This window comes from Anastrepha ludens, chromosome 2 (genome assembly GCF_028408465.1).
Source record: "Anastrepha ludens isolate Willacy chromosome 2, idAnaLude1.1, whole genome shotgun sequence".
In the NCBI taxonomy this organism is placed as follows: Eukaryota; Metazoa; Arthropoda; class Insecta; order Diptera; family Tephritidae; genus Anastrepha; species Anastrepha ludens.
The window spans coordinates 40853806-40881625 of record NC_071498.1 but is presented as its reverse complement, the minus strand read 5'-3'; the positions used below and the strand labels follow the sequence as shown (position 1 = coordinate 40881625).

General features: G+C 36.8%; 1 protein-coding gene across 1 annotated transcript; it reads right to left on the bottom strand.

The window, feature by feature from the left end:
- Positions 1-1567: 1567 nt before the first annotated feature.
- On the bottom strand, positions 1568-14327 carry LOC128859282 (mucin-2). The gene is made up of 2 exons (XM_054096186.1): positions 14322-14327; positions 1568-3691 (listed from the first exon to the last, which is right to left on the bottom strand). Exons 1-2 carry the CDS (start codon positions 14325-14327, stop codon positions 1568-1570), a joined length of 2130 nt encoding a protein of 709 aa, XP_053952161.1.
- Between the last annotated feature and the right edge of the window lie 13493 nt (positions 14328-27820).

The window sequence follows — 27820 nt, the reverse complement described above, 5'->3', positions numbered from 1 at the left end:
TATTAGGGTAACTAACATGACCTGGCGGCCGCCGTAGGTGTTGTTGTTGTTGTTGTTGTTGTTGTAGCAGCATAAACATTCCCCATACATACGGGTGGATGCTGGAGTGACAGTCCTTGGCCAGATACAAATCCGGGTCGTTTCGGTAACGTAGAACCGACTGTCGTGGAAACGCGGCCGCCGTCGCGGAATGGGCTGGTGCGGGACTACTATTCGGAAGTGCGTAGGTTCGAATCTTCGTGCATGAAAACCCAAAATGATAGAAACATTTTTTCTGATGGCGGTTGCAGGTAAAGGCAAACCTCCGAGTGTATTTCTGTCATGAAAAAGCGTCTATAAAAATGGTCTCTGTTTACTTAATTGTTTACAACTCTAGTATTCTCCTAGATGAAAAAAAATAACTTTCAGAAGTGGAATAAAACCATCGGTTCGAAGAAAATAAATATGATGACTTCAAATTGTAGGCGAAAATTTTATGAATCTGCTATTAAGCTACACGGAGTAGCAACTGTAGCCGGTAAATAAATGCGTAACTACTGTTCTCTAATTCGTGGCAATTTTTAGACTTCAGATATCTCTCTAATAACTTCGGCAGCACTTCATCTATCTAAAAGTACATACGAGGTGACGAATCATGGCTATATGGAAACCAAAGCCCAATTATCCCAATGGTTCAGGAGAGCCAAGAGTCGATAGCAGAAATCCGCCGAACACGCAAAACACTTGTCTTATTTATGCCTCTCACAAACAAACTAAAACCGTGAACATATCCTCGAGACGAGTGTACCAACATAAAAATAATAATAATCGAAAGCCGAAGGTACGTAGCCCGCGAAATTTGAAAATTGGTTCACCTCGTATACTATGCCCTGGGAAAGCGCAAAGAACGAGCCCTCTACAGGTCTTGCGGAATCAAATCCTATCGTACAAGCAAAAACAGATAATTTATTGTGGCTATTAAATAAAAGATACGGCTTCTCACGGGCATCCAACTAACGATATCAGTAGGATCTGTCGGGTAAAAGAGAGAACCAAGATTCATTCTACACTTCATGCGTGAATGTCATTCACAGCCTCAGCGGCTGCTATGATTTACCAAAAGATCGGGATTTTTTAAGGATATGTAGAGTAGGGAAAATTTCTTTCCTGTGCACCACAGTGGGTCTTTGTTGTCTCCTATTGCCCGTCCAACGTAATTTAATTTTATAAACCCGAGCTTTCGACTGTAATAATAGGCTCCTATCACCAAGAGCAATCGGCATATAGTTGATATTTCGTATTCGCTCACTTGTAGCCCAAACCGTATGTAAATCTTAAAAGGAATGTGTGCACTTCTCTCATTGCGAGGTGGAATATTAATAATGCAAGTTGAATTCTAAGTGAGTAGTAAATTTATAACCGAAGGAGTTTCTTAAATAAGCTTTAAATAACAGCAACCAGTTCCTCTCAATATCAATTGAGCCTTTGTTCAACCGTATGTCAGCTAGCTGCAAATGATACATATAGTATCCTGTTTCGATTTACCATATTTTAAAATAACTGTCGGATTTATTTTAGAATTTCGGTTTCATTTACCTTTCTTGTCCGGCTTTAGCATCGCTACCTTATCGTTCAACATCCACTCCAACTGCATACTCGAACGATTTGTGTACCTATCCAAGCTGTTCCGATCCCATGTCACATGCTCCCAGTGATCAGTCATAATCGCTGCGCAGAGCATAGCTGTTGCACTAGTGGTCATCAGCAGCGTCACGAAGAGGAATAGCACCGGCGGTGGACCGACGCAGCAGTTGGAACAAAAAGACGTAGCGCCTGTTCCACTACCCATTTCCATAGCCGAGTTCAGTGAAGTTGGCGTGCCGAGGCCACCGCCTGTGCCGTCGGCAATGCCTCCGCCGCTTTGGTTCAGCGCCTTAGCGCAGCTACTATTTCGCAACAGGATGCTATTGCTGCGTCTCAAACTTTCAACAGCCGCTGCTGCGGCTGCAGTTGTTGCCGCGGATGGATCGAAGGGTAGTGAATTGTGCACCACAGCTGATGGGTGTTCATAAATGCTGTTGTGCCGACTGGGCGCAAAGTAGTAACACGTCGTTTGTGTATTGCTGTTTGTGTTGTTAAGGTTGCTGTGGCCGTTGCCAATACCGAAGGTGCTGCTGCCTCCTGAAGTACCGCCTGCCACACCATTGAGTCCGCCCACGCTACCGCCTTGCTCATTGATCGCGCTCAAGTCCTCATTGCTCGACGTATACAAAATTGATTGGGCAAATTGATTAGAATAACAGTTCTGCTTAAAACCGGTGCTACTGATTTGATAATGGTTCGGCGGCTGATGGTAATAGTGGTGATTGCTCCCGCTCGAAGGTTTTCCGCTACCGCTGGTGGCCTGCACGTAGAGTGCTTCGTAGTCGTAGTGATGTGGATTACGATAGATCACCGGCCATGAACGGGTCGTTTTCGAGTTGTGGCTGTAGGTGGTGGTTGTAGCAGCGGCGGCGGCGGCTGCGGCAACGACTGTAGGTGGTGGCACTGTCGAGGCAGACGGCACACTGCACTGTTGACCGTAAACGTTCGACGAATTTGCGGCACCGACTGTGGCGATGATGGTTGCTGTGGATGTGGCAGGCGTTAAGCCGCCACCAAACTGCGATGCTGCGGCTACACCAACACTAGTAGGCGACACAGAAGCGGCGATCGCTGTGCTATTCGAACGCTGCGTTGAGCTGGCGGTATTCGTATTCGAGGAAGGTGTAGGCGTTATTGGACTCTGACTTAGTGTTATGTCGTCTGCGTCCACCAAAGGCGTCAATTCAGTGGGTTGGCTCTCCTCGCTGGCTTGGGTCGTCAATTTCAATGTGGCTGATGTGGGACTCGCGTGCTGCTGTTGTTGTTGCTGGGTCGCCCGTTGGCGTTGTAGCACATTTTTCGTTGGTGCGGTAATCGTTGTTGGACTTGACGTTGTGGCAGCGGTCAACTTCAAGGGTGGTGGTAGTTGGCGACGTGTTCCTTTGCCAGTGCCAGTGCTGGTGCCCGTGTTGACGCCTGTGCCGATACTGCCGTTGGCAGTTGTGTGCGAACTCACGCGCACTATACCGTTGGCGTTTGTCGCTATCACAATTGTTGCTCTGGGCACCGCCGTCAATTCATTGAAGTCCTCCTCCTCCACCAGTGTGGCTCCTGATGAATAAATGTCGTTAGTGTGCTTACTGCGCAGCGGATAAGATTTACTGTTACTACTATTGTGGCTATGTTGGCTTTGACTTTGGCTGTGGCTGTTGCTTTTGTTAATGCTGTTGATGTTGTTGTAGTTGTAGTTGCTATAGCAGTGGCTGTTGCTATTACTACTTGATTTGCTCTTCGATTTCTTATGTTGTTTATGTTGTTGTTTATGGTGTGACTGTGGCTGATGCTGAGTTTCTGAATGTTGTTGTTGATGTGGTGATTGTGTTGTTGCTTTTGGTAGCAGCTGTTCAGTTGAATGATGATTGGTGAGTTGTGGTGAATGCACATGAGATGTTGCTGCTTGTTGTGGCGATGGTGTCGATGGGGATGCTGATGATATCGATGATGGTGGCTGTAATTCATGATAATGCCCATCGGTCGGTGAGGTTATGCTTACTTCAGGCACGCAGCGTGCAGTCACTTTGTAGCGACTGCCACCGCCACTGCCAACGCCACCCAAACCGACACGCGTCTTTACCAGTCATAAGTCTGTGTCGCGTTTCTTGATTTTATTGAGGCTCATATTTTTGAGTCCCTCGGCTGCTGTTATTGTTGCTGTTGTTGTTGTAGGTTTTGCCGGAGTATTTATTGTTTCGTTTATTTTCGCTTTCGAGTTGTGTTTAGGTAAACGACGTGGTTCTACGCGGTCTCTGTTCGGTTGGTCAATGTGGTGTAGAAAATATAGATCGGTATGTTCGTTTGTCGGCGGTGTTGGTGCTGTTTGCGTTTGGCTTTGATGAACTTTATTAATTTTGAAGTTAATTTTTGTGCGTTTCTCGGACAATAAGTAAACAGAAAATATGTTTTATGGATATTCCAGAAAGTCCAAGTCGGCTTGAGTGTAAAATGCGTTTTGTGCGAATGTTTATATGGTAGTGTTGCTTAGTATATGATATAAATATATATGCGGGTGGAGTAGCCAAAAGTATGCTACAATTTTTGTTCTTGTGAAATTGCGCTGGAAATTTCACGCTTCTCAGCAAATAGACTGTGTGTCTAATTTTTGTTATATCGCTCTACTAGCTTTTCAAATTTTACTACAAATATTTGTGTGTGTGTATTGACTATTTACTAATTTTATGTGTATTTGTGCAGTTGTGTGCCTCTAAGTTTCTTTTGAATTCAGTGTATGTCTTTGTTTTTAGTTAAAGCTTTTTCAACTACTGCTTGTCTTGCGTTTCAAATTTTTGTTTGTTAGCTTGAAGCTAAAAAAGTAGAAAGAAACGATAAAAGGTAGATAGAAAATTTAAGTTAGTGATTTGCGAATTTTTTGAAAAACGTTCACTCACTTAACTATATTAGTTAAAAGTGAAGTTAAAAAAACAAGAAGAAATTTTGGGAATTTTTGTTTTTTGATATTTAATACAGTGCAGTTAATTAAAAAAAAAAGCAAACACACATTGATTAAATAAAGAAAATTTATTTTTATATACAAAATAGATAAGGAAACGGCAGACTGCGTGCACAGTGTTTTACGCTAAGGTGTGAAGAGGAGATACATACATTCATGAGTGTATTTACAAGACAAGTCGATATTTATGGTTGCAACAAAACACTAACAAATACATATATACATATATGGATACATAAATATCTAATATTTATTTATTTACTACTGAAGTAAAAATTAGTCAAAAAAAAAAAAAACAATGTCTTGCAGACTAATACCGGTGTTTTAAGTAATGGCCTTAACAAATAATCTTAATCCGTAAGAAAAAACATAACTAAACATACTAAATCAAATTATTTATAGGCAATACTAAGAAGTTTAATGAAAGCGTGTTCAGGAGCACGAAGTCAATCCCCAAAGATTTGTGTATAGCATTGAATTCGATCAGAGCTCTTGTGGTGAGTGCTTACAGAGATCTTATAAAGAAAATGTGGAAAAATCTAAGTTACGAAGTTCTCTAGATGGGGTACTAGATAGATTCTCTCCAGAAGGGAGGGGCAATCCACAACACCTTGAACAATATCAAAGACGAAAGATAAAGACAAAATAGAACACTGGGACTGCAGAGATTTCACATTGATAAGCACGACTCTACAATAATATGAGGGTATGGGGTCAGGAAAACGGCAGGAACGTAGAGCAAAGCCAGTGAACACTTTTTGGATACGTTCAATTCAAGTTATGCGACAGTTCAGAGAAGATATCCAGATGAAGGATGCCTAATTCACTTTAGAACGAATAAATGATGCGTGGAGTAATTTGAGAGTATAAGGACTTTTAATTTCTGTACTGATATGCCTTACAAACGCTGATATAGCATAAGATTTCGAAATTATATATTATAATTAATATGAAGAGTAAAAGTGAATTTTGTGCCAAAAGTAAGATTATATTTCAATAACCTATTTTAGACAACAATTATTTGCAAACATTAAATACCTTTTTATGAAATCGAAACGAAGCAAACCAAATGCACGCATCTAGTATACAAGTTTAAATGAGTTTTCAAATAAAAAATTTGTCATAAAATGATCGTAAGAGTGATTTCTTGAACAAATTATCAAATCGTACGTAAATTATAAAGAACGCAAAAATGCCTGGGAAACGGGTATAATCTGAGGTGACTTAGTCGGTCTATTATAATTATACAATAGGTGCAACAGTTTTTAGGAATGTTTTATTTCACTCGACCAACTACATATCAATAACATAATTTAACGTGCAAGAAATGAAAATAGGCTCAAGCAGAAATCTTTATGTGGGAAACCATGGAAATATCCCAACCGCCCCGAACGTATTTTATTGAAAGAGTAGCTGCAAATCTGAGCTATTAAAGACACTGGAAAGGCGGAATATTATACCGACAGTGAAATAAAGCAAACTTTCAGTCATAGTGTGGTGATGCATATCCAGCGAAGGAATTGGTGATTTGGTGTTTATAGCTGACAGATGGAAGCACGAGAGTATTTGAATATTATGCAATGCCATTCGATAAACGTGGTTGTTGTTATTGAAGAGGTTGAGTATTTCTATTTAAATAATCCTAATTAGCGACTAGCTCCGTTTTACTACATTCTCGTGTGATGTCTTGTTTTTTTGTTTGAGTCAGTCAGACCCATTTCGTGAGATCCAAGTATAGCAACAAACTTTTTATCTCTATGCCTGAGACTTCACGGATTTGCTGTAAGAAAGAGAGAGTCCTGGAGATTCGAATAAATAGTGGAAAACCCTTTCCTTCACCCCCCTCTGTCTGACAGCTTCTGCGGATGGAATTGAAAGGAAGGTTAAGTGTGGCTGCACAATCCTCTATCTTCCAGTGACCTGTAAGGGTTGAAGTGATACGTGAGATGCTTGGGCGAGAGCACCCTAATAGGTAATTCGTTATCTGAATTTTGTGCGACGGTCATGTTTTTCTGTTGCAGTGCATGTAGTTAGTTGTTTCCACCTTCTTTCGGCTAAAGCATAGTAGTGTGAAGCAATGGATGTTTTTATTGTGTTGAATGGGGTAGAACAACTGCCGCCACCTCTGTTATGTTTAGTGCCGAACCTTTTCTTGGTAGCTCATCTGCAATCTCGTTACCCTCGATATGAGGGTATCCATTTGAATGGGAACCCATATCAAAGTAATTTGAAGCCAATGACTATGTAATTCTAGTTCCCCTCTACACTGTAAAACTAGTTTGGATGAAGTGGAATGCCATTAGATAAATAGTTCAAGAAAATGTTGCATCATTGTTGACATCAAACCTCAGTTTAAATTCTACTATGGTCCATTTGACAATGGTCTAAACATAAAGCTCATATGTTCCGAATCTGGCCTCTTTTCATTGCAGCAAAGTATTGGATACACCAGCCCATAGCACGAATATTAATCAAATAGAAAAAAAGTTGCAAAAAAATACTCAAAAGGTCGTGGATACTCCAGGACTATGATGTTCAAAAATTGATTAATGTTGTGAGAAGCAGACTACAAGGGGTTATACTTATAGTAAATGTCGGGGTAGCCATACAAATATAAAAATACTTTCCTGACAGCCGCGTTTGAAGTGTGTTTTTTGTTTAATTTTTGTGTTATTTTTAAACTGAACAACTGTATTTTCTACCATTGGCTTCTTTATATTAGTCAAATAAAACCAAAAATTGACGGAAAATCATGAAAAAATACCTGTTTTCTTAACCAATACACCTGAATTTCGCTAGATTAGTAGATGTCAAAACACTTTCTGGACAAACTCTGTTTATGTAACTCTTTGTACACAATAAGGAAGCTTTACATTTTGAATACAAGCCCCTAGATATCTGTTAATGCATTCAACATGTAGGTACGTACGAGCCTACCTATATATAGGTATTTGCATTCTTCCAAAAAAAATCTTTGTACACACAAATACATATGCATGCATATGTTGCGTAACCATAATTTATGTCCTTGCAATACAAACACAATTCTTTATTATGCAAAGACATACAAATACATTAATCCGTGCAATATTTGTTGAAATATACTCATTTTCGTACATACATATCAGCACACCAACCACAGGCACCACAAGTGCACAGTTGCATATGAGTATAAATAAAATTTAAATCAGTTTTATTTGCATTGCTTTTATGCAATCAAGTTGCCATAAGAGACCAATTTTTCAACTGGAATAGCAATTAAAATGTCACACCCTCCCTCAGCGCCTATGACTTTGAAATAAATAAAAACCAATTTTCAGAGAACTTTTCAAATGCCTTTAAATTCCGAGGGAAATTAGAGTACATATACAAGTAATTGTACAAGGTGGCGCTAAATTAATCACCAAATAAGTTTTTTTGGAATAACTTTTTTACTCAAGAAAAACAAAAAACCATTTTGAGTGATGGAACCGGAATAGAAAATACCACTTTTAATAGCTCACGGACATTTAAAGGTTTCCAGCTCTCATTTAATGTTGTACTAGGGGGCTTTTCGGCCTATACAAATGTCCCAACTCCTGGAGAAGATGGCTTCGCTCCTATATTCTTAAAAAGCTGTGCTACATCGTTAGCCCAACCATTAACAATTATCTTTAATAAATCACTGGTTTATTGTGAATTTTTATATAATTGGAAAAAGTATTTTATCATAGCGATTCATAAGTCTAGAAGCAAGTCGGATGTTCAAAATGATCGCCCTATCTCCGAAATCTCTAGTATATCTAAACTTTGAAACTCTTTGCAAAACTGGTTTATGATTTGATTCTCTTCCAAATTTCAGATCTACTACCGACGTATCAGCACAGCTTTGTTAAGTGTAGATCTACTGTTACGAATTTAGGTTTATTCGCAAACTTTGTCTTAAAACAATTTGAAACAGGCCAACAAAGCGATGACATATTCGTCGAAAGCGTTCAATAGAGTCAGCCATCGTAACCTACTCAAAAAACTGGGTTCAATTGGTCTTCACCACAGCTTACTTAAGAGATATAACTCAATTCGTTCATATAAATAATATAAAATCTGATGCCATCAAAGGTAAGGTGTTCAGTTACCTCAAAGTAGCCGTCTCGGGTCACTATTGTTCTTAATCTTTATTAATGATATTCCAGACGTTTTTTAACATCGCATTGTCTGATGTATGCAAATGACCTCAAAATTTACAGTCGTATAGAGGACGCGGCTGACTGCATAAGACTTCAAGAGGACTTAACAAGATTGGCAACTTAGTGTGATGATAACTCCTTACCTATTAATGTTGGAAAATGCCAGCACTTGTCTTTCAGTAGACGCCTACAACGCAAAGTTGCAATTGATTACGAAAAATATATAAAAAGAAGGTCTTTGGGGTCATATTTGGAAAATGCCGTTTTCTAAACATATAGACTTTATGATTGCCAAGTCGAGATCTATGCTCGGTTTTATAGTCAGGAATTCAAGGTAGTTCCAGGATCTTCCAATCCTGAAGAATTTGTATTTCTTCCTTGTGAGATCAAACCTCGAATACTGAAATATTATCTGGAATTCATTCTATATGAGTTCATGTGGAAGAATTGAGAAATTGCAGAAACGTTTCACTAGATTTACCGTTCATTCCTTTCGTTGGCCGTATAGTTTGCCTGCATATAAAAGTAGATGCTTTTTGTTAGCATTGCCAATTTATTTGTATTTTAATTGATGAAAAAATGAATAAAAGAAATATAAAAAAATCTTTATTTTGATGTTTACGCGCTCCATTGATTGTCTGTTTGTGTTTGTGCTGCAGTTAATAGGACTATGATTAAGTTCGTGCGGTTTTTTTTCGAAATTTGAAACTTTATTGACGTAAAATGGTTACAAATTTAATATTCAAAATATTGTCCATCGCTTACTACTACTTTTTCCCATCTTTCTGGCAATTCACGGATCCCCTTTGTGAAAAATTCGGTCGGTTTTGCCGCAATCCACGAATCGATCCATTTTTTGACTTCATCGTAATTACGGAAGTGCTGGTCAGCCAGGCCATGTTGCATCGATCGGAAGAGATAGTAATCGGATGGCGCAAGGTCTGGACTATACGGCGGGTGGGGTAGGACATCCCATTTGAGCGTTTCTAAGTATGTTTTGACCACTTGTGCAACATGTGGCCGAGCATTGTCATGTTGCAAAATAACTTTGTCGTGTCTATCGGCGTATTGCGGCCGTTTTTCTCGCAGTGCTCGGCTCAAACGCATCAATTGTCGTCGGTAGACATCCCCCGTAATCGTTTCATTCGGTTTCAGTAGCTCATAATACACAACACCCAGCTGGTCCCACCAGATACACAGCATAACCTTCAGGCCATGAATATTCTGCGCCGACGTCGATGTTGAAGCATGGCCAGGGTATCCATACGTTGCCCGACGTTTTGGATTGTCGTAATGGACCCACTTTTCATCGCCAGTCACAATTCGATGCAAAAAACCCTTTCTTTTGTGCCGTTGAAGCAGTTGTTCGCATGCCATAAAACGGCGTTCAACGTCTCTTGGCTTCAATTCATACGGCACCCAATGGCCTACCTTTCGGATCATTCCCATGGCTTTTAAACGTTTGGAAATGGTTGATTGATCAACTCCCAAAGTTTTTGCAACCTCTTCTTGCGTTTGAGCCGGATCTTGATCGAGCAATTCCTCCAATTCGGTATCCATGAACTTTGGCGGCGCACCCTCGCGTTCTTCGTCTTCCAAGCCAAAATCACCACTTTTAAAGCGTGCAAACCACTTCTGGCACGTTCGCTCAGATAGAGCATGCTCACCATAAACTTCCACCAAGATACGATGACTTTCGGCTGCTTTTTTCTTCATATTAAAATAATGAAGAAGAATTCCCCGCAAAAACACATTATTTGGCACGAAATTCGACATTTTCAAGTGTGGTAAAAATATTGTTGTTTACGCTTCAAATAAAAAACTTATACTGACGTTTGTGCCTTACGACAGTAGCTCTCCAATGAATGTTTGGAAATGTGGATCGATGGAATAATAATCAAGTTACGCCATCTGTTGTAAAACCGCACGAACTTATAAATAGACCATTATTTAGTCCACAAGTGACAAATATAGGTAAAACTATAAATCTTTCGTTAGGGGAATTAATTTTGCGCCACCCTGTACAAAATGGATATCTAAATAAAACATGAATGTTCACTGGCGAGCATAACTGGATGCATGGTAACTTTTATTTTTGATGTTAATAAAGATGTTAGAGTTAAAACTTTAAGTAAAACAAACTTTTAGGTCGCTAAAAGCAGGCGTTGATTTTTAATATTTTTTTTTTGCCGACGGCTTTCTGCACTTTATTCTACATTAAAATGAATTTCTAGTGAATGCAAATGCGCAAGCCATTTGCAAAAAAAAAATGAAGACCAGTTTTATAAGTTGCGCTTGTTATAGAAAAAACTCAAGAATCGTTAGCAAATAACAAAAAAAAAAAAATATTAAAAATTGAGGCAATCTTTTAGCCGCATAAAACTTGCACTAATTTTACTAAAATTTCCTTAATCATGCCCTAAAATTTGCTAAAAATTCAGATTCAAACGATGAATTGGTGAGGTTGAATTTTTCCAAATTTTTATTTATTTTGAAAGTTTGATTTATATGGTTTTGGTTACAAAATTTATCCAGTTAGACAAAATCAACTCGATTTTTGGAGCCAGCTAGTGATGCTACCTAGTAATTGCATAGTGGCATTAGGAGCGCAAAAAAATGAAAATTTGTAAACCAGTGTTAATTTGAATTGCTTCCTTCCCTCTGCTTAAGGGCGGAAATATCTCTTTGTAGATAGGCCTTACCAGTGCATGCCAAAAAGCCTATGCTACCTTGCTTACGGTGATGCTCATAATGCCAACTACGAATTTAATACACCGCACGAAAAAATTATAAGACCAACTAAATTTCTTATGTTTTTCTAATCAGTTTAGGGCAAACAATTTTTGTTTTTAATATATTGTAATATTTCAACTTTTTGTGATAAATGTTTTGAAAATATCCAGAAATAAGTACACATTTCACAAAACTTTTATTAAGTATTAAAAAAAAGTAAAATCCATAGAATGAAATAATTATTCGACCAATTTTGCAATACTTGAAATAAAAAAATATAATTCTTGGGATTAGTTTATAATTTGGAACTTAGTAATTTGTGTTGGATCTTCCTTTGATTATAACTTGTTGAAGTCATCGAGGCATCGATTTGATTACATTTTTTATAATATTTTGCTACATTTATGAGAATTCGAAATTAATCGCACCTGTAAAGGTTTTAGCGCTCTCAAACTGTCTTCGATTTTTGAGAGAAAGATTGAATAAGTATTGTCCATACATTTTCGATTGGGCTAAGGTCAAGGCTCCAGTCAGTCCATTCTAAAATTGGTATTTTTTCGGTGCCAAAAACTCTTTTTGCGTTGGAAGCATGAACAGCTGCGTTGTCTTACTGGAAAATTCACTCCTCATCGAAATTATCATCAAGAAATGTAATAAGTACTTCGCCTAGAAGTTATCTATACTTAACCCTACTCGTTTTTATGGATATGAAGCATGTAAGCGTTTTCACTTTGACATGAACGACTGTCTAAACCCTCTTCGAAATTACGAGCCATTCTCTCCTCTTTTTCTTTCGTATATCATGCCAATACATTTGCGTGCCATCTGGTTCGCCCAGATTGAATTTTTTTCATCGAAAAAAATTACTCTTTTCTATTCATCTGCCCAAAACTGGTACTTTTCCGCAAATGTCAAACTGGCCTGTTTGTGATGTGTGGTTCTTAGATTTAGGTACTCGTTTTACATATTCTAGACTAGAGTCCGATTGCAAACTTTGTTACACACCACGGGTAGTAACTTCTAAATTAATTGAGTGTTTAATTTCAGCAGCGCTATTTGATTTATTTATAGCTAACCGTTTGATTTCTCATACATCTCCAGCGCAAAGTTTTTTTTTTGTCTACCATTTCTCTTGGTACATCCGTACTTTTTTCCAAATGGAAGTAATGTAAAACCATAGGGTTGCTTCTTTTTAATTTTGAAGCAGTCTGTCGCATAAGGCCTCTCTCTCTGCATGCTAAAATTTGTCCCTGCTCAAATTCAGACAAAGCTTTTCCATGCGGAATATTTTTGTTTTTAACCCAGAGCAAGCACATATAATAAATATGAGAACGAGAAAATAAATTTTTACACGGACGGATCCAAGCTAGAAAATAAAGTAGGCTATGGAGTTTTTTCTAAGGAATTAGGATTACAATTATCTGTACGACTTCCGCACGACAGTAGCGTCTACCAGGCATAAGTCTTAGCCATGTCGTAACAAAAACTACGTTAAATATCTTCTCGGACAGTCAGGAGACAGTTATACTATGATCAAAGGTTGCTCAGGAATGCCTGGCAGCTTAAATGATATTAGCACCTTCTTCAAGCTTTATATGGGTTCCGGGACATGGAGATGTTGAAGGAAAATACACGGCCGATGAGCTAGCCAGAAAGGGCACTTATCTTCCATTGCTTGAAAGTAGAGGCATTGTTGGAATTCCTATGGTAACTTGCAACCTCTCACAAGGTCCGATATTTGCCCTAACTTGTATATGTTTGGTGTTCTGGGTTCATACACACTTTCTCTTAAATTCTACGGGCTGAGCTCATTTGTCTACTTGCAGCGGCTTTTCGCACGTTATCTTTTCAACCGAAAACGTTGGAGTGGTTGCAGCAAAAGTACTCAGCACAACTAATTGCTCCACTAATGCGTATGAACTTTAGAATATAAAGCAGTACTAATTGTAGTAAAAATAATTATGGAAATTTTTATTTCTTTTAAATTTAAGTGTTAAATTAATTTTAGCTCGCTTGTGTATTCGAAATGCAAGGAGACAAAGAGTTAAAAACAAAATAAACTGAGTTGAATGTGGGCAAAATAAAATTGGATTGGTTGCCTCTAATTAGCATTCGCTATTTTAGTAATTTCCAACAGCAGGAAAAAGAGAATAGAGTAGAGGAGGAAAGTTGTTTGACTTTGGTATATTTCTAGAAAATTAAGTAAAAATAAAATTTAAAATTCTGCATGTAAAAGAATTGTTCATGAAATGGGGCCATGCTTTGCCATTTAGTATGTAAACTATAACTATAACCAGTTACAAAATTGCAACGAATTGACAACAAAATTAGTACAAATAAAAGCACGATATGATAAAATTGCAATGACCACAAAAGCAATAACAAATTGCAGCAAAGTGGATTATGCCATCGCATTGACCTTGGCTTGGTTTAGCTTTATGGCTCGTTGGTTGTCTGGAAAACAATTTGCGACCGTTATATATATATACCGTTACTACAGATTTTCATTGTTGCTGTGCTGATGCTGCTGCTGCATTCTTAACCGACAGCAACAGTACTGCCATTAAAAGCCCAACTCAATATTTGGCTACTACAATGTAGAGCCGCTGTTGGCTGAAGTTAGAACATCAAAATGGGACAGTTGCAAGTTGGCAAGTGCACAGAAAGTTGCATATGCCACATTCCATATGCCACATGTTACATCTGTATACAGGGTAACAAAAATATTTTTCTAAAAAATATTATAAAATCAAAGTGAAATTTAATCTGAATTTAAGGAGGGACAAATTTTTGCATGGAGAGGCCATACATGCAAAATTAAAAAAAAAAAAAAAACGGTGGTTTTGTATTACCTCCATTTGGAAGAAAAGCACGGATGTACCAAGAAAATGAAAACTTAATGCTGAAGATGTTTGGGAAATCAAACGTTTAGCTATAAATAAATCAAATAGCTCTGCTGATATAAAACACACTCCGAATTTAGAAGTTACTACCCGTCGAGTGCAACAAAGTTTGCAATCGCATTCTAGTCTACAATGTGTAAATCGAAAATCTAAAACTAAGAACCACACATCACAAACAGACCAGATTGACATTTGCGAAAAAGTACCACTTTTGGGAAGATGAATGGGAAAGAGTATTTTTTTTTCGATTAAAAAAGATCCAATCTGTACAGATCATATGGTTCCGAAATGTATTGGCATAACAAACGGAAGAAAAAGGAGGAGACAATGGCTCGTAACTTCGAAGAGGGTTCTGTCACTTCGAAGGGTTTATATCCACAAAAATAGATAGTGTCAAGTATAGGGTTTTTCAGTAAGAGCGCTTCAACTTTTGAACTTTTTTGAATAAAACACAAACGGTTTGACTTTTTTAACTAATTTTTTTTTTATTATCGAGTTTGAACATATACATTTCAGTATGAAATTCGATTTCTTTTGCATGACCACCGCGTGCACGTTTTACGAAGTCCAATCGTTGAACCAAATTTTCGACCACTCTTTTGCATAAATCGGCCGAAATTCCAGCAATTTCGCGTTCAATATTGGCTCTGAGCTCACAAATCGTCGCCGGCTTGTTACTGTGGACCATTGACTTCACATAACCCCAAAACGGGACGGCTTGTTAAATGGACCGTAAAATGGCCGTAATGCTCTTAAAGTAGCAGCAACAGAACGATTATTTTCATAAAAAATTTGCACGATTTGCAATCGTTGCTCAAGTGTGTAGCGTTCCATGAAGAAATGTATACTAATGAAGTTTACAAATAACAAGCGAAAAATAAAAAATATTGCATCGTTCGCCCTCCCTATCGGAAAAAAGTTGAAGCGCACCTATTGAACTACCCTATATATATAATTTGCAGACGAAGTACTTATTACATTTCTTGATGATAAGTTCGATGAGGAGTGAATTTTCCAGCATGACAACGCAGCCGTTCGGGCTTCCAAAGTAGCAAAAGAGTTTTTGCCAGCGAAAAAAAAAAAAATTAGAATGACCTGACTACAGCGTTGACCGTAATCCAATCGAAAATGATTGGGCAATACTTTCCCAATGGGTTTTCAATGGTAGCGGAACCATCTACCGGTGTAGAGCTGACTTGCAGCACGGAACAATATTTGCTCACTAGCTACACTCGAAGGTGAAGCAGATAGATATTTCAAAACAATTAAAAAAAGTTGGTTTTGATGCCAATATTTAAATAAATTTTACAATTTTTTTGTAGCCAACAAACGGAAAATTAGGTACATTTTACAGTTTTTTTTTGATAAAGGTAAAAAGGCGAAAATGCAAGCCATGCCGCTGAAATTGTGAATGGTGTTTATGGTGTCGATACTGCAACAGCCAAATACCTGCAATTTTAGTTTCGCAGATTACGTTCAGGCATTTTAAATGTTAAAGAAAATGTTGATAACGTCGAAAAGAAGCTACAGATCGACCATGAAACAGTTTTAAACCATTTGCGCAAAAATTTTACGCGAAAATAATGCTTTTCTTTTTCCCCCAAACTATGGCCCCTATTATGAGTTGTATTCGATCTTCGATATTCGCTGGTTGTCGAAGATCGAAAATCGAATGTCAATTTGGTATTATGAGCGGTGCAACCCTATCGAAATTTTCGTTGTTTACCGAATTTAGGCCCCTATTATGAGTTGTATTCGATCTTCGATATTCGCTGGTTGTCGAAGATCGAAAATCGAATGTCAATTTGGTATTATGAGCGGTGCAACCCTATCGAAATTTTCGTTGTTTACCGAATTTAGGCCCCTATTATGAGTTGTATTCGATCTTCGATATTCGCTGGTTGTCGAAGATCGAAAATCGAATGTCAATTTGGTATTATGAGCGGTGCAACCCTATCGAAATTTTCGTTGTTTACCGAATTTAGAGTCGAATGCAATTTTGCTTTCGATCGTGTAGCGTATAGTGGGAAAACTTGTTAAAGTGTAAGTTGTTTGCGATTATTTATGGTTTTATAGTAACCAAATAATAAATATATACTAATTTTGTTAATATTATGCAGGGCGAAAGTCGTGAGTACCAAACAACATTTAGAAAGGCGAATCCACAATTCGCAAAAGGGATTTGCACCAAACTTCAAGGAGCAAAAAAATGGGAGGAATTTACAACGGACCTGAATTGCTTGGGACCACCAGTGAGAACGGCAGCAAAATGGATTAAGCGTGATAATGGTTTTTTTTTTTGTGATGTTTATAGAAATACATTTTCATATTTTTTTCGAATGACGAATAATTGAATAAAGAAAATTTATAACAAAAATAAAACAGAAAGTGTGGTGGTGTAAAGGTTTCTATTTAATACTTTTTAGATTTTTCTATAATATTCTCAAAATTTCATTTCTTATGTTTTCTAATTCTCCGTTATTTGACTCCACTTCAATATCTTCAGCATCATCGTACACATTGGGTTGAGCAAGTCCTAGCATACCTTCATTACCAATACTCAATTGGTACGATCCCTGAGCACAAACTCGCAGAACTGTGGCTAGCTTTAAAATATTTGGAATCAATTTGGCTCGGGTGCACTGCTGCAACTGGTTTTCTGTACTGGACAGTAGGTTCACAAACGGCTCTTTAGATAATCTAAAGTTCTTTAAAAATCTGTAAGGAAATTTCTGTAATATTAAGTACGTCAACACATTTTGAAAATTCTAAATTTACTCAGTGGAAGCCATTTCTAGGTGCTTGGATGCGTCCCTCAACTGTTTTCTACTTCTAGCTAGTTCCACTAATCTTTCATCGTCCGATGAATCGTCGAACCACAACTCCGTTGTACTCATTTTCACAAAAAACTACTTTTTTTACCTTTTAAAAATAATGTTAGCAAAGAATTTCAACACAATCGGTTTTTCTTTTATTTTGATTTGCTGTATCAGCTGAGAAAAAATTATCTATTGTAAATGCGTCGAGCGATCGTGAGTAAAGTGAATTTTTATCTGCTTTCAAGTGCGCATAAGGAAAATCAACCTTTGAAAAAAAAACACCAAAGAAAATATTACCAGATTTGTGGGAAGCCACAAGTTCACTTATATAAAAAAATGTGAAGCATTTCATTTTCCAACAAACTGAAAAATAACAACTATGTCTACTCACTAGATTTGATTACTTTTTCTCGCTCAACCGCAAACAACTACTTCAACTAGTTGCCATCTGTCTGGGATTTCTATGCTTTCGAAAAGCAGGTTTGTGTGTTGTTTAGAGTTTGTACTCACAAAACAAAAACCAAAAAAAAAAATTTAATAAGTCTCTTATTATTTGAAAAGTTGAAATATTTTATTACTTGTTTTGGTTTCTAACGGATTTCCTATCTAGTTATAGATTAAACACACATACTTATAAACAACGCTACTTCGTGACGTACAAGTATTTGTTCAATATTTGATGTGGACATCAAACTGCCACTTGGCAGTCAGTGAATTGTTTAGATTAGATTACATTCCTAGGAAGAGGCAGAAAGTCACATCATTACTGCGACAAAAATTTATATAATTTAATAGATATCTACAAGGAGCCTCAAAGAGACCTTGACGAGATATCATTTACGTCGCATTCACACAGGTAAGATGAGCCTAGGAAGCGAGGTCTGAGAGCAACTTTACATTGACACATTATTTGCTCTGCCATTTCCTGTTTCTCGTCACACGCTCTGCACTGGACAAAATGTGATATATCTAAATTTCATAATTGCTTTATTACTCCATAGAGTCTAGTTTGAAGAATGTGACTACTCTACAGTCCGGTCTCGTATTCCGTTGCAGTATGGTGGCGCAGAATCATTATTAACAGCAGGCATTCAAAACGATATATGCGTCGACTGCATTCTTATGGATTGGGGAGCGATAATCGAAATTTCGGACTCAGGAGGTTGTTCAAAAGGATGTTAGAACACTAGCCTCTGATTAAATGACGCCTGGTATCGTTTTTGGAAGAAAGAATGTTGTTAGAAAATTGGCAAAAAGTGGCGAGGAATTAAAATAAGGATCTGTAGTGACAGTCAAGCTGCTTCAAAGTCCTTAGAATTTGCTCGAACCTCTTCAAAATTTTTTCACGAATGTAAGTTGAGGCTAAACTCTGTTGCAAGGCGGAATGAGCTTTAACTTATGTGGGTGATGAAACTTTATGGTGTTCAAGGCAACCAACTGGCACCAAATTGAGTTACGAGAGCTGATAGGACTAACTATGGACACAACCCATGATCCGACATATGACCACCATAGTCATCGCCAACTATTCATTGTGTACTTCTTGTTTAACGGATGAGTATGAAGGATGACGAAGGATGAATTGAACATTTTGTCTGTCGCATTAATATTGTGCATTTTTGGGTCGGTTGTATTGAGAATAGACGAGCTATATTCTCCCTTTCTCGACAAGCTGTTAGGATTTATCAAAATACCTTGGGAATTTGGTGAGAAGTAAAGAATTCCTATCCCATATGTTTCTCCCACGTCCTTTGAATCATGTCTCACTTGATTTTGAGAACAACGAGCAAAAATGCCTGAAATTTCAAGGCTTTTGATATTTTTCAGTAATTTTACATTATTAATTTAAACATTAGTTCACCTAATGGAGCTTCATCGCAGATCGAGAAAGAGACTGGCGCTTACAAATTCATGGGTTGAGTTTTCAGGAGAGAATATCTTCTACTTTATTGCCCAATGACAAGCACCCTAATACGCTTCTGCCAGCGTAGTTTAGGCCGAACCATAGGATTTTGGGTGCACCATACTACTATCTATTACTCTCTTTTCGTAGGTTAAAGTTAGAAGTATTATTTGGAGGATTTATTTATTGTTCTGAAATGTTTTATAATGTATATTATTAACTACCGAATATTGGATATTTCTATTTACAACAAATCCCTTGCAGTTGTTAGTAAGAAATTACAACAAAGCTTTTTTGTACTTTTAGTCTGCAAGATTTTGCAGCTATAGATTTAATAATAAAAAAATGTCGGCTAATAAAAAACTATTGGGCTAAACCAAAGAAGAAAGTTACCAAAAGGAAGCAAATTGTCAGAACAAAAAGAGAATAACTGTTTCAGCTCAAGTGGCCGGATCTGATGTGCGTAGCATGATAAGCAATGGCGGGTATAAGGGAAGCCAAAAAAAAATTCTTCTCTTAAAACTCTAGTTAAAAGATTTAAAAACATATACGAACCTCTGTTCTTGCTAAAAAAATATAATTTTGATAACCATTATGTATTTGTGTAATAGAGTTCCGACTCATAACTCTGCCCCAGGCTTATATTGAGCAGTTTTAACAATTTATTTGTTTCTTATTTAATTCTAATAATTTTTGTATAGAAATAAAATTTATTCTACTACAAAAATCGTATGAGGCTAAGTTTGAAACTTTGTGCAAATTAAAAAAAAAACAATTTTAGCTAATTTTTATGAAATTTTCAAGCTTCTGAAAGAGAATTTCGAGAAAAATTTCGGGCACATAGTTTTGTGGCCCATTAAATTTTGGTGTAACAAAGCGCAAGTTTAAAGTAGCATCAAAACCGCATTGATTTTTGATAAATATTTCTGCGCTGGAAGTGTTGTGCGTTTTCTCCATATAACGAATGCCCGATATTTTTTATATGCAAGAAAACACCAAACTCCGTCAGCCAAAAAAATTACCAAAAATGCCAAAAACAAAAGTGCCTTTCAAAGTTGTAGTTTTTTATAGCGAAATTCAATGCATACCCGAAATTTTCCTACCAATTCGGATCAGAAAGTTTGCACAAAATATGAAGCTTAGATTTATATGGTTTTTGTAATAAAAGGAACAATAATTATTTTCATAAAAAATATTTCTAATATTAAATAGGAAACAAACAAAATGTCAAAATTCTTCAATAAGTCCCTGTGCTATAGTTATGAAACGTACTTTATTTGTATGAATGCTAGTCGCATTGTATGGTTTTTTTTCAATATCGTACTATCGTAATAATATGTATATTCTGTGCTCGTGCTATACGGCGTATTAGAAACTTATTATTACTCGTGTACAAAATTTTCGCCTTATTACATGTATGTGTCAAATGGCGTTTATTTCTTTCTTTATAGATAAACATAATTGTCTAAAACTAAATTTCCGTTAGTAATCCATTTTGATGCCAATTAAATGCGCAAAAAATGCCAAAGAGTCAACCGATTACCGTCCACCCACCTACCTAAGAGAAACATTTTCACAAGCCACACAATTTTTGTTAAGAAATTTGAGGACAACAATGAGGACAAACATAAAATGTGGCATAACCAAGGAATATGCGAAAAAAAAAATTTAAGAAAAATAAACGACGAAAACTAGCCGCCCATCGGAGTGAATGTCAGTTATTCACGTTCCTTCATGGTATTTTATGGCTCGGAAATGTGTCAGCGGTAACACAGGTATATCCTTCCTTTTATTTATTTTTATGCCTTTCACCATGCTATAGAGGGGTAAGTTTAAGCATGCTAATTAAGAGCGCCAACGACACGTGAGGCTATTAGAAAGTCGTTAAAGTCGCTGTCGCTGTTGCAGTCACCTTACCGCGAATGGCCTGAATGATGTCTTGCATACCATATACACTTACTAAATATTTATTTATGTCGTCCACTTTTGTAGCAGTTCCTCGGCCCTCTTAAATGACGGCCGCTAGTTACATTAATGTTCAGTCAACTTGTTAACGTATCAAATGAGTATCAAGGCTCCAACTAATTATGAGCTAATGAGCTTTGCTGGTTAAGTAGCTTAACTTTTGACTTTGTTGCTTTGCATAAATAAGTTTTACTTTATTTTTTATGCTGCATATGAGGTGATGGTTATGGCCCATCTTCTTTCTGTGCCTTCGATAGGACTGTAGATTGTTGATATCACAGTATATCATATAGAAAAATCAACATACAGATATGATTAACTCCTTCTGAAAGTAACTAAGGCATGCTGATTACCTATTAATTTAGGTAAAATTTTACAAATGATTATAAGTACTACCAAGTTTTAGTAGAATCCACTTAAATACCAAGGAATTCACTTTAATTTCTGTAAACTCAGAATTCACTATTTATTGGAAATTAGTTGGGAAATTAGTCGATCACGTTATGGGCCAGTTTGGTTATTAATCTATATGAATTATAGGCAGATGGAAAGGTATTGAAAGCGACAGCTACTAAGCAGAAGAGCGATCCATATCAAATGAAAAAAAATATTATAATTTTGAGATTTATTCGGTGCTGAAAGTTTTGGTATGGAATTTTATAAAATAAAATATCTTCTGTTCTTTTTAATATTTTTTATTTGTTTTTGCAGTTTTTGAAGATAATATATAATATATATATTGGGCAAAAAATGTGTACGTTTTTTGGAAACAATTTTTGGGAAACATTTTTTTCTCCTCCATTGCTTATTAATAGTTGAGACTAAATTTAGTAATACGTGAATATGACTGAGGCCAACCAGAGTGTTTCCCAAAAATTTTGAACAAACAATTTTTTTTTAAATGAAAGTTAAACAAAAAAAATGTTACTCCCAAAAAAAATTTTTTTAAAGTACATTTAGACATTTATAAACAAGATTTAGAGTCTCAAAAAATTCACAAAAGTAGAAAAATTTGAAGTTTTGGAATATTTTACTTAGAACCACACAAAATTCTCACACAATGGACTATTAAAACAAAAAAAAATAAAAAACGCTTTTGAAGCCTGAAAAAATTCACATGAATAGCGAAAATCTCTGAAAATTTGGACGTGATTGGCCATTGAAAAAAAAAAAAAAAAATAAATAATACAACTGAAATCCTAAAAAAATTTACAAAAATTGCTAATATTAGCATTTTTGTTTTACTTATAATCCCTCAAAAACCTGACGTGAAGGACCATTTAAAATGTTTTTTTTTAATATTATATTAGAAGAATACAGAGAATCACTCAAAATTCTGACGCGATTGGCCATTAATCTAAGACACCTTAAAAAAATGTTGAGCCTCAAAAAAACTCACAAAAAAGCGAAAATAGCAATTTTTGGAAAATTTTACTTAAAATCCTGACGTAATGGATTATTCATATTTTATTCAGTTCGCGAAAATACACAATAAATACCCCTCTCTAATAACTCACTCTCCCAGGCCTGTGTTATTAGAGGATTATTGGGGATTGAATTAAACAAGTAATTTCATTTAAAAATGCACATACCATAAATACAGTACATTCAAAGGTTATTTAAACATGAAAAATGAGTAGCCACCAAGGCCTCAAGTTACCTTTAATCCCAAATGTCCTGTGAGAGCAAATTACTTCTGAAATTGAGGACAACATGAGCTTTGCCCACATACAGCTCATCTACGCCTCTCAGTCGTTACTTATTTACAAAATTTGTTCAGTTTTCTCACGCCTCCCAATTATAGATGATTGCTGTGATAAACTCTTTTTTGATTTTTGGTCTTTGAAGTTTGCCATTGAATACTGAGGGACGATCATAATTAGAAAAAATGTGTCCATCATTCGTTATTTCATATCTACATGGGTACCGATTTGGGGTATAATTCCAACAAATCAAATGTTAAGTCGACTTAAGGATTACAGAATGAGTGGAGATCACCCCTTTATCCCCTTTATCGACTGTTAGTTGACTTCGAGCGTGCACTTGACACCATCTCTCGGGACGCTATATGGCGTTCGTTGCAAAGCTGTAGCGTTCCTGACAAAGTCATTGATATTATCAAAGCCTAGTAATGCAATGTTAAGTGTACGTCGCTTCGGAGGAAAACTCAGCGGCGGATTTATCACAAACAAGGGCATTCGACCGGGCCGCCTCTTAACGCCGCTTTTGCTTATAACAGTTATTGATAGCGTCTTAAAACTCACAAATGCAGACGTTCCAGAAGGAATGCAATGGAGGCTACATCAGAAACTTAATGACCTAAATTACACTGACGACATCTGTTTTATGACTCACACATTAGCTGACGTCATTGCAAAACTTCACCAACTAGAAAAGAATGCACGCGCAGTTGGTCTTAAAATAAACTTCAAATTTAAACTTATAAGAATACAAACAACAAACACATCCCCTCTTGAACTTACTACTAACGAAAAGTGTCATCATTATCGAAAATGTGGTTGAGTTCTGTTACCTCGATGGCGAAATTACAAAAGATGGTGGCGCAGTTGCAGATGTGATAGCTCGTATTTGTAAAGCACGAACTTCATTACATAACCTTAGCAGAGTGTGCCGAGATGGCACCTTGTCACAAAAAACAAAACTTAAAACCTTCAATACCAGCGTAAAATCGGTGCTCCTATATGGTTCTGAGACTTGGTGTCCAACCATATAAGTCGACGTCTTCAAAAGTTTGTGAACAAATGCTTCAGAATTATATGCTGTATTTTTTGGCGGGGAACAATCTCCAATATAGACCTTCTTCTGCTTACTAAAAGCTGCCCAATCAATTCCAAAATAAATTGATGAAAATGGAATTGGATTCGACATACTCTCTATAGAGATAAATTTGTCAAAATGGATTTTCAATGGAGTCTGCAAGAAATTCTAAGCAGAGGTCGCCCACGTTATACTTGGATGCGCACAATCTCCCCCGAGAGTCATTCCACCACCACTTGGAACCAAATCAGTCACATAGCGGCTGTTTTTCTTAAATAGTCGGTCTATTTTCAATTGAGAATATAATCTAAATATATAATTCATCGAGGAATCAAAAAACTGGGATTGCCGAATTTGTTTTGTGGGGGATGGTTAACGTCTTAGGTGCAGCATGGCCACCACGCCTGATAAGTAAACTCCTGCTACTTCGCTTATTCTTCAGCATCTAGAACGAGGAATAAACTACTGGCAATTAGGTTAGTACATCTCAGGTCTCTTTAGGTTCATTCCCAAGTGGGGCTTGTACGCGTTTTATTCGAGAAAGACATCGGCTTCTGGCTCAGAATGCGTTTTGTAGCCAGCCGTCAGTAAATACCCTTTTATAAGAAAGTACCGGGAATGTTTAATTTAAACGAACCGAAAGCGTAGTGTAGCAGATAGTCAATAAATACTTCTTTTTGCTTCCCAAGTTGAAGTTACCGATTGGTGGAAGGAGATTTCAGTGGATAGAGGAGATCAAAGAGAATGCGACGAAGGAGCTGAAGGCCTTCCCTCCGTTGGCCTACCAGGGGTGCATGGAGGACTGGGTTAAACGTTGGCACATGTATGTTGCTTCAGATCGGTCATATTTTGAAGGAGATAAAAAAAAATTTGCCTGAAATTTAAATCTGTTTGGTTTGATTTAAACATTCCCGGAATTTTCTGATCCTTGAACCAATTAGCGGATGCTTTGTCAGAAGAAACAACATTCCATCGAAAACTATTTCGAAACACTTTACGAATCTATTCCGTGAAGAATTGCAGCTGTCCTACAAATAGATGGTGAGCTAATACCGTAATAATAAATGAATATTGTGTCTACGTCAGACGTCCATATTATCTTGTCCGACCCTGTAGTTGTCACTGATTATTTTGTTTTGCCTCACTGTCTTCACTCCATGCAACTTAAAATATTAGTAAGAAAATAGAGTAACTCCACTTCCAGTTTGCAGTCCATAGAGCTAAAGAACTTGCACATATGCTCTGAAATGTCTTTGATATTAATTCAACCATACACTCACTACTCGTATACAAAGCTCGAGCATTTTAATAGTGACTTGACGCAAATGCCACATATTGTATGAAAAAACACAAGCATAAAATAGTAATCAAAAATCGATATGATACTAAAAAAGGAAATTCAATGCAGATAAGATTGTGGGTGAATAAGTTAGAGGTTTTGCGAATTGTGCAACGGGTGAGTCAGTGAGCGCATAAAGCAAATCCTTGACCCAATTCAAAAAAGCAATAGAACTTTGACTTATTTGCATAAATATTTTACGCTTAAATATTCCAAAAATAAACATTGTGCGATGAACTTCTTTGTTTGTGGAACACTAAATAAATATAAAATATGTATATATGAACACATATATACAGTGGCCAGCATAAGAATCCGGACAGATAGGAAGATTCCATATAAAGAGTTGAACTTCACTCTCAGCGAACAAAAATCTAACTTTCTAAGTCCCTCATCATGCTTGTCCTATTACATGGCAAACATCCGATGAGACGCCCCTTGGAGTGTTTTAGAGCCAGAATATGCTGAAGGTTTGTAGACCTCTGCGCAGACGATGTAACAATGCGTTGCATGAGCTTTAGTCGTCCGAATACATATACACTCCCAGCTCTGAAAGTACTTGATGCAGAACCTGTTAGTGGTAGCAGCGGAAGAGAAAGGCCTCCTTTGCGTTGGAAAGATCAGGTGGAGAAGAACTTGGTATCACTTGATATGTCTAACTGGTGCCGAAAACGAAAAAGAAGAAAGAAATAAAGGCTCCAACAGGTATACGATTCAGCAAGCAAGCTACCTTTTTAGTCTATACGCTTACAATTTCGGAAAACAAAAACGTTGACGGCAATTTTTTCCCTGTTAAGGTGTTTTTCTTGTCGTTTTAAATGAGTAACGGGTACTTTTGCTTGTTCTAATAGAGTTATTTTAATTTGATCTTATTCGCCGATATTTGGTGTCACTAAATGAGTATACTAAATGAGTATCTAAAAAACAATTGCATATAAGTGGCAAAACTTCTCTCATGTCGAAATTTCGCTTATAGTGCATTGCAAGGAATCTTGCGTAAGACGATTCTGGGTGAAATATTCTGAAATGGAGAGTTTATCACGCCGTTTTGGAAAATTGTTCTTCTTCTCCTTTTGCAAAATATCTCTGAAATAGCGAAATTTCCTACTATCTGGCATCACTGGACTGATGCATTGAACAATATTTTAGTATACAATTACTGAAGTCTTTCAAAATGCATCATTTCATTAACCGGTTGAGAAGTGAAGGCATATGCTGGGAGAAAGAAATAATAATTCTAACTTGCTTAAACAAATATCATCTATATACGAGTACAGTAGAAACTCGGTTCTTGCACATCGCAATACTTGCGACAAATTTTCATTGCGCACGCAATACTTGCGACAATAGAAAATTTTTACCTCGATACTTGGAACATTTTTTGTATGGTCTTTCTCCTTTGCTCTTTTTATGCTGTATTTTTGAGAATGAAGTTCGGGTAGACCAGCAATGGTTGGGTTACAAACTTTAAAAACGCGCATGAAATACGATGGCTGAAAATGCGGAGAAAAATTATCAAATAAGAGTGACTCACTCAACCCATTTTCGGACAAATTTAACAAAACAATTATGGATTTAAGTTTTACAAAAGAGCATATATACAATGCCGATGAGACTGGCTAATTTTGGAAGCTCTTACCCAATAAATCTCTTGTGCGCTCAAAAGAAACGTTTGCTCCGGGGCATAGGATCAGTAAGGAGAGAATAAGGAGAATAATGGTTATTGGGAAATCGGTGAACCCACGTTTATTAGAGTTGGTTACTGTTATGCCTGTTGTCTACAAAGAAAATAAAAGTGCTTCAATGACCTTCTTCATTTTTTGCCAAAATAAAGAATTCTCTTTTAATCAAAAATTGCTTAAATAAGCAAGTAAATAGTTCCTTCGTGCGCGAATTCATCCGGAAAAAGCACTTCTTTTAAACTCTAATTCAGTCCGTGAATCAAAACGTTATAAGACTTACTAAATTGAACAACAAAAAATCTCTCTTAAGTCACATTGAAATAGCGATGAGTCACAGCCAAATAGCGACCTGAAAAATACAATTTGCTTTTTAGCTAATGCATGGGATGCTCTTACTGCAACTTCAATTCAGTCATCCTGAAAAACTGTTTAAAAAAGCGTCTGACTGGGATTGTGACGATAACATACCGGAGTTACGATTCCAGATAGTTGATGTTGCCTCCAATATTCAATTCATTGCATCTTTGCTTCGGAAATTAGAACCATTGCAACAAGTCTCCCAATCTAAAATCGAGCAATGGGTTGTTGAACCGCATTCCGAACCCACAGATTTAAATGAAGAATACTTTAATGAAGACGACGAAGCAGTCGGTGAAGAAACTACCACCGTGATGTTAAATATGAATAAAAGTACATCGGAGGAGGTAATATCAGCATTCAATATATGCTTGGATTGGACAGAGCAAAACAATGCTCAGAAACAGTGTGGTACTGAACAAGCGAGTGGATGTATACCAAACAAACCAAAGTGAAAATTTCTTTAATTTCAAAGGAAACTTATGACTTCAAAGTGTATTGAAATAATCTATGTATGTATTAAAAACAAATATCAGTAGAAAAACCGAGACCGGTTTTCATTATGTGCACGAATCGAGTTTCTACTGTATATACATACATAAATA